The sequence below is a fragment of the Salarias fasciatus genome, chromosome 3 (assembly GCF_902148845.1).
Source record: "Salarias fasciatus chromosome 3, fSalaFa1.1, whole genome shotgun sequence".
Lineage (NCBI taxonomy): Eukaryota > Metazoa > Chordata > Actinopteri > Blenniiformes > Blenniidae > Salarias > Salarias fasciatus.
In genome coordinates this window covers 12,448,117-12,456,560 of record NC_043747.1, presented here as the reverse complement: position 1 = coordinate 12,456,560, position 8,444 = coordinate 12,448,117, and the positions used below count along the sequence as shown (strand labels likewise).

Sequence of the window (8,444 nt, the reverse complement as noted above, 5' to 3'; positions counted from 1 at the left end):
CCGCAGCTACATTATAGTCTGACTGTCCTGCCAGGGATGGGACAATAACAATAACGCTACGCACTTCTCGTTCCACACGCTACTTCAACTGAACAGCTGATTTGTGTGTTTATTTGTATCACTGGAGAACAGATGTCATTTTTGGAAGTTTCACATGAGCATTGATCTCACCTGATCTTTGAGATGCTGGACAGATTTCTGCAGGGCCAGGATCTGGTGGAAGAGGGGGCTCTGGAGGACGGATTTGAGCAGGCTGAGCTTCTCCTCGGTGGGCACCTCCCCTCTCTCCTTCAGTTTGGCCTGGAGGCGCTCCACCGCCTGCAAGGCACGCTGGGTATCTGCAAGCCGTCGCATATTTTAGAGATGGCGCCAGCGCAGGGCGGGTGAAGGGGTGAACGCAGGGAGACGGAGGCCAGGCGGAGATAAAGGTGGAGGGAGGTGATGCGGAAAGAGCTTTTATCAGTATTCAGGCTGGGCGACATGGTCCAAAATTCAAATCTTATTTTTTCTCAAATATAAACTTAAAACTATCAATGCACAAAGATACTGAGGTTGTATGGCAAGTTTTTGTTAATTCTCTAATAACATGAAGGAAACGTATCAAACCTTTAGGCTTAGCAAAGGCTGACTTGTGCTTAACAGACCTCAGAATATCCAAAGCATGTTTCCATATGTATTGCAAAGAAAGGAAAAAAAAAAACTTAATTTTCCATGCACGGTTCGCTTCCAGAACAGCAAAGTCTCCTTTTGTTGCCTTTGGGTTCAGCGCTGGTTTTGCACAGGCGCGTGTAACGGTTATCAGGAGGAAAGATAAAAGAGCAAGGCCCTCAATGGCTTGCTTGCTGGACCCTGCATAAGCCCCACAATGGAGTAACTCCAGAGTGGCTTGTTAGCGAGGATGGACCAGCCAGACGTCATCTGGGCAAAAATGAAGCAATTTCTAAAACTCACCAACTGTGACTAACACCTAATAGGGCGTGCACGGGCTCCAAAGCACTTTTTGCACTGAGAAGCTTTGTTGTTTGAACAAAGGTTGCAAACACGCCAATAACACTCGAACCTCTGCGGGTTCCTTTCTGTTTGCCGCTTGTTGGATGAACTTTATCGTTCTCGTCGCTTACGGCTGAGGACATGTAATGAGGTGTCCTAGAGAATGACAGTGTCAGCGATGAGGAGCATGCAAAATGTGAAGAGGGGCTGAATCAACTCCTCGTGATGCAGAGGCGAGCGAGTAATGACCCAGCCTGCACGTCACAGCCGGTCGTACACATTCATCAACCCGGCCTTGAGAATGACCACAGATTGTAGCTTTGCAGAGAAGAAGCCAGCGGCGCCAAATTGGCTTGCATCTCGACAGTTGGGACAAATAAATCTTTGTGGAGGCAAACAAACAATCAAATCTATGGCAACATTGTCAGATATGGCAACACGGGCACGCCACCACAGCCCTTGAACTGAATCCAGGGACTCTGGTGGAGGAAACTCTCAGCAAGAGCCAAATTACGCACATCACTTCAGAGCTGATGCCAAATCTACTTATAAACATAATAGGATAAACCTATTTAAAATCAATAACTACTTTATTATCAACCACATTGACTCCAATCACATGTATGTATAACCAAGAGCAAACAGTTACTTACCCATCGTTTCTATCATTCTCAGAATTCCGTGTGAATGCGGTTTAGTCCGATCCTTCAAGGCCTGAAACATGAGCGATACGGGGTGTGAGCTCTTTGTCAAACAATCAAACAGCTGAATGTCAAGACTCTGCCTCCTTAAAAAAAAAACAGAAAGCCCGAGTTTCAAAGAAATGTTAACTTCGAAAGGTCAGCATGAAAGAGAAAATGGATTTATTTCTGTCCTGTCCGGCCAGTGTTCTGTTATTACGAATGCCTCATAGTAATCATCACAGAGCAGCCATTGTGCTGAGGGGCTGTCATAGTCCAGTGAGTCTCTTCACCAGCAATAGAGCGCACATCCACTGCAGCCCGGTAATTCACTTATATTTCATTAATGCTCGTATTGATGGATTTAAACCTGGAAATGTGAATTGCCTGGATACTGCTTATTAACTTTGACTGTACAGTGATTTTTTTTTTTTTAAACGTTTGCTGCCATTTTACAAAGTCGTTCCCATCATGTTACTATAACTCTGAAGACAGATCTGTCACTGTAAATTGACTTTATATCATGATCTTTATATAAAGCACTGTATTCAAACCTAATATGCGCCTTTTCTAACTGACTAAAGCCCTCAAAGTGAAGTGTTGCGGTCAGCTCCAAAACAGAACGTCACACTTGGCTGGAGGAGTGGCTTTGTTACAAGCATGACATGACTCAGGGAGACATCGCACGATTAAAGGAGATTGGTCAGATAATTAAAAGCCCTGCATGGACTCTCAGAATAGCCTCGGTATGTGGCAGCAGGATCACCGCAGCTTCAGTTTGTTTATGTTCGTCACACGTGCTTCCACTCCTCTCATTATTGAATAGTGCCACATTTATAAGTGCTATGTAATTGCAATATTGTGTGACATTGTGGGATGCGCCAATGAAAAATAGTCAAATCTTTACTGCAGAGCAGTGTTGACTTCACTGCTAAAAATTAAAATGATCAGTTTGTATTCTGGTACCAATCACCAATGCTACCACTGTGGGTAACTTTGGACAGAAGCGGATCCATCCCGCAGCAATGTGTGTGCTGCTGGTGAGAAATGTGAGGAAATGCCAGATTATTGTACCTGAGCATCCTCCTTTAACTGTTCCGATGCCAAAATGCCTTCTTCGGACTTCAATCGTCCACCGATACAGAGCCAGCAACACGGAAAATCTGTTTGTCACTGGCAGGGAGGATTAAACCAGTTTTTCATGGAAGCAGCCCACATATTCCTTTGATGCTCATCCCACAAATGCATCTTAAAAGCGAGATAACCCGGCTTTCCACCAGGATCAGATTTACTGCCAGGAACATTTTGGACAGCAAATAAGCAACCTACCACATTTATATTATATCTTTGATCTTAATTTAATAACATTGATTGATTAGTATCTGTTTCTATGTGTTGATGATGGTATATTTACAGTTAGACCTGATTCAGAGTGAGCTTGTAATGATTTACAGAGGAAACTGGACTTCAGCACAGAATATGTTCGTTGATTTTCCGTTATGTGAAACTTCACAACACAAAACCTAATGTCGCTGCTGGGCGACGACTAAGCTCCGCACATTGTGGGTAAATCCACTTGTTTGTTAGTATTTTGAATATCGTGTCCAGAGCGGTCGGGACAATCCGCTTTTCTCGGCTCCTCCTCCTCCTTCCTCCACATCACCTCCATGGAGGCGACACAAGCAACAGGCTTCCGAGAAACTGCACAACTTCCACCGTATCGGCGGTGGAAAAAAAACAAAACAAAACAAAACACCCACAGCAGCTATTTACAGCACAGAGGAAACACTTTTCACCAGAAAAGAGACACTTTAAAACTCTGCGTGAACCGTTTTCCCCGTTTGTTTTGGTGGCAGAGAGCGAAATGTGTTTTTCTTTCCTCTCATTAGCGTCAATGTAGCAAACAAAAGGCGCAAAAACAACGGCGGTGTTTCTGTAGTTAAATGTCTGAACGCGGTTTCCTGCGAACGCAGCGGCCCGGTTTATGTTTTACTCACATGAGAGTGGAGGTTTCGCGTCGCTCTCCCCGGCGGACTGGATCCCAGCCGTCTCCCGAGCGTTGTCCCGCGGCTAACGGAGCTCTGGCCGGGGCTTAAAGATGGGGCGTAGAGTAACTCGATCCTCTCTGGACATTTTCAGCCAGGAGAGCTGCTGACACTCCGGGACTGAAGCGCCGCTTACTGGCTGCCCCGACGCCTCGACCTCCACCAGCCCCACTGCTGAAGGGGTGGATGATGGAGGGATGAATGCATGGATGCATGAATGAATGGATGGACGGATGGATGCATTGATGGATGGATTAATTCATGCGCGTATGGACTGTTGGATTAATGCATGGGTGCAGAGATGAATTGATGCATTTATTAATTAATCCATTCATGTGTGGATAGATGAATTAATAATGCATAGATGCAAAGATGGATGGATGGGTTAATGTATGGGTGTATAGATGGATGGATGGAGGGGTGCATGGATGAATCCCCTCCCCATTGCATGCAGCCAGAGTAACGAATGGTTGCCATGTTTTGCTTAAATTTGGCACTGGAATCTTAAAAAAAAAAAAAAAAAAAAAGTTATTTTTTTCCCTGCCTCACATTAAAAAGCAGCTCCTTCACCCTAGAACCAATATTTATGGTAACAAAGCAAATTCACCCAAAAAAAACTTTTCCATGGTTATCACATAGATGTGAGATTGTCTCAAAAAACTGTCTGTCATAAACTTTTTACTTGCCTGGGTGTTAAAATATTACCCCGAATTTGGTGAAGTTTTGAATTCTTCAATGTGTAAAATAATTTAGTTTGATTCTATAAAGTATATATTTTATTTATTTATTTATTTATTTATTTATTTAGCTCTGACACTATTTTCACCCTACTCAGTAATTTCTTGTTTTTCTGACACCTTTAATCTTAAAGATCACACCATTATGTTAGTAGCAAATGAAGTCCAGACAATGCAGTTGAGTAGTGTTTGTTAGAATACACATATTAAAAATGTAGCATAACTTTTTGGGTGGTTGATGTGTCAGCCTGAAAAATTATTTGAAGTTTTAGATTTTGGATGTTAGAATTTGAATTTATTCATCATTTGTGCCTAAAATGGTCACATGGAGTAATCGGAAAGTCATTGAATTTCAAATACTGGTGAATATTTTTTTATATTCATATCATCATACTTAATAATCATTGCTATTGTGAGATCCAACATTTCATTCTGCAAATGTGTCATATTTTGTGTTGTTTTTCTCAAACAATTTGCAGATCAGGCTTTCTGTCCTGATCTGTTGACAGACAAAGTGACTGTGACTTCCATGTGCTCTATTTGACTTGTGCATGAATCATCACCAAGCAACAAACCAGTTTGCTATTGCAAAAAAGTGCAATATACGAATTTAATAAAAGAGAAACCAGGAAAGAAAATTCACATTCCTGTGAACAATCATTCCAAGAAACAATGTCTTAAGTCAACAGTGAACTACAGTAAATATTGAACTGCAGCTGTGCTAGCAAGTGAATCAGCCATATCATTCAGATTATATTCATTTTATTGAAAAATAGGATATAAGTCGGTTTTAATAGGAAGGAAAGGTTAAATATATATTACAACTTGTGGAGTTCTCTTACTTGCGTATTTTCACAGTGATGCACTGTCACAAACACACGGCAGTATCACGATTTTGAACTTTGTGGAGGAGTGGAACATTTACTTCCTTGATTTTCATGAAATGTGAACTTTGCAAAACATCAGACAGTCACAGCATTTGATCTTTTTCACATTTTGATGGAAACTGGTAATAAGCGAGGCATGTATTGCCTAAATGTCTAGTATGCTCTCATAGAGCAGCAAGTTTATGATATCAAGAAAATTGTCATTTTTTTTAGAGTTACTTGCTAAAGGGTGAATAAATGGGATTTATAGCACATCAACAAGGCGATCCCTTTGTAAACTCTTAATTTAATGCGACTGTCCATTTAAAAAGAAAGTAGCTACAGGATTGTTTTAGCTTCAGAGGACTTGACATCATAATGGCATTGGAGAACCTGAATATTTTACTTTAACTTGAGTAGAACTCAGAATTCTAACTTAGGAACGTGTGCTCCTGTGCCACCACTGGAGATCTACCAGTGATGTACTGTATACTAAATGCAAATGCTTGTAGTACAGGAAGAGAAAAGGAATCTGAATGAGACTGTCAGGAAGCCGATATTTCAGCAGAGACGGTAGAAAACAACCTTCACACTGCTTTCAAATCTGCCAGCGGGAAATTACAGGTGAACGACGGCTACGTTGCTCAGTAGGTTATAATCTCAAAAGGTAGGCCTCACAAACAAAACATCCAGTCGCTGTGTTTGGTCTGAGGGAGTTAAAATGGGTCATTTAAATTGTTACGTTCGAGAACACCTTGCCTGAGTGACCCAGCAGCCTCACAGGTGACTTTTCCGAGTGCCCTTGAGCAAATTCCGAGCCCCACCAAGAAAGAATAATATTCCTGCGGTTCTTTTTAGACATATTGGAGTTACTGCAAGACAAATCGCTACTTCTAACAAAGCTGCAGGGGATCCATTTTTGGCAAAATTGTCATACGCATCCATAATTTACATCACCTGACTGCCGGTGTCAGTTTAGTTTTGCCACTGCTATAATAATGAGTAACTGTTCAGCTGGGGTAGTTTTGGGGGCAGTGTCCTTGACTGAAAAAAATATGAATGAAAGAAAGATGTTCCTCAAAATACACGGGAATGTGAATGAAACAAAGGAAAAAGAAGCAAAGGTTCTATATCTAATAGACATGGATCATTTGTACAACTGAGAGAATAGAGAGAGAGATAATATTAATGCTAATTATTCCATGTTCAGATGTACTGTCCTGTGTTGTTTTGTTTTCTGTGTTTTCTTGATAAATGGTTTCTTCAGCGTTTATGTAGTCAGAAGGTTAATATCTCATCATGTTCTTTTTTTTTTTTTTGCGTCACGTCATTAGAAGTCACACACATCTCTGTTCTCATGTTTGTGTCTTATCTCATCGGGTTCATGTTTTCTGATTTCAAGGTGACATTCAGGAAAACCTCGGTTTTCATGATTTTTCATGTCTCCTGTAATTTCTATCTCATTTAAACAGTTTTGCTTTCATTTGCATCTCCTCGGGATGTTTCCCCTGGTCTGTGATGTCTCTGTTCTTGTGTATTTGTTGCTGAGTCTGTTTCACTGATTACAAGAAAACAACGACAAATTTCCGCCCATCAAACTTTCCAAAACGGGCAGAATCCGTCTATTCAGCTGGATGGATCACACACAGACACAAAGATTTTCAGTGACAGATGCAATTCATTTCACAGTCGTGCAAACAGCTCATGCTGATTTCTATAAACATAACTAAAATAACAACAAGGGTTGAAACGTGTACCTTTGATTCACAGTAGGGAGTTCTACATGAATCCATCTCCTCCTGCTTTAGAGTCACCAGTCAACCTCAAAAACATGATGTTTGACTGCGGAGGGAGAAAAATGTAGACAAGAAAACTCATGTATGTTTAGGGAGATCATGCAAACTCCACACAGAAAGACTCGGATTGAAACCAGGAACTATCTCCCTTTGAATGTGAGAACCACAACGCCACCGTGCCTTCCCTTAGCTCTCCACGTTCGGACCAGAAAAGCACCTTGGAAAAGGACATGGCGGGCTGTTAAAACCCAAATTCTGTCTCTGCGTCCTGTTTATAGGATTATGCACTCTATTTCCAGCAGCGAAGAGCTATGCCTATCAAATTTGTTATGAACCGTTGCTCAAAATGAAATATATCAAATACCCTCCAGGATAGAATCTGTTACCTATGAGTCAGATCTTGCTGCACCAAAATAGCAACACTCTGATTATATTTGCATTGTTTGTTTTTTTTTCCTTCTTCCTGCTGTTGTGAAGGAAGAGAAAGATTTTAAATTAGGCAGACGCTGAGCAGGTACAGAGACGCTACTAATCTGTTGATGTGCCCATTCGTCTCTGGTGTGGCATCTCCAGAAGAGAATTTTTTGTGTTTTTTTTTTTTTTTTTTTTTTGTTTTTGGTTTTTCATGGATTGGAAAAGAGAATAGTGAGAAAACGGTCATTCTGAAAGACGTGATTTCAACAAGGGGGTAGAGGGAGACAAGCCGCTTTTAGAGAGCTGATACTGACTAAATCCTTTCACTATTTATATCTTTCTTCTACCTCCCTCTTATCCACCCTATAACTCTCCTCCTACTCTGACAATAAGCCACTTTTATGTGGGAGGTCTGACTCAGCCAAATACTGAAAAAGACAAGAGATTGAAACAAGAAAGGGAGAAAACAAGTATCTTAGCTCAGAGCGAGGCAGCGTCAGTGTTTAGTATTTTTATACCTGCTTGTCACAGACCTTCAGCTGTGGTTATTGTCTGAGACAGCTTGCTGACACGAGACGCCAAAATCCCCGATAACTTCATTCATATCTGTCTTTTTCTGTGTTTTCTGCCTCTGCTTCGGCCCCAATCAAAAGTATGGTTATTTTATTTTATTTGTTTGTTTCAAGCGCGTTGAAAAGACCACTTTCACACACTCGCACTGAAAGCTCAAAAAGGTTAATTAGTGCATTCTGTAGCAAACGCCCACGCTAACAACAACAACAAAAACCCAGCGAACGCCCAAATTAATTTCCTTCTGAAGGTTTTAAGAACAAAGTGTTGAATGACTTTTCCACATCTCCTGCGAAAGCAAGCTCAGCTGTAGATGTGGTTAATTAATTCATGTGTTAATGTTCTG

The 8,444-nt window shown here is 41.2% G+C and overlaps 1 protein-coding gene across 4 annotated transcripts in view; it reads right to left on the bottom strand.

Annotated features, from left to right (window-relative positions):
• The window catches only part of mpdz (multiple PDZ domain crumbs cell polarity complex component), a 38,935-nt gene extending 35,142 nt beyond the window's left edge, over positions 1-3,793 (bottom strand). For all 4 annotated transcript variants that reach the window (XM_030085287.1, XM_030085296.1, XM_030085313.1 and 1 more), the window contains exons 1-3: positions 3,668-3,793; positions 1,644-1,704; positions 172-338 (exon numbers count right to left, since the gene is read on the bottom strand). In XM_030085287.1, coding sequence (XP_029941147.1) covers positions 172-338; positions 1,644-1,659 — 183 coding nt within the window. In that variant the 5' untranslated portion in view covers positions 1,660-1,704; positions 3,668-3,793. The remainder of the gene's footprint in view (positions 1-171; positions 339-1,643; positions 1,705-3,667) is intronic.
• Positions 3,794-8,444: the final 4,651 nt, after the last annotated feature.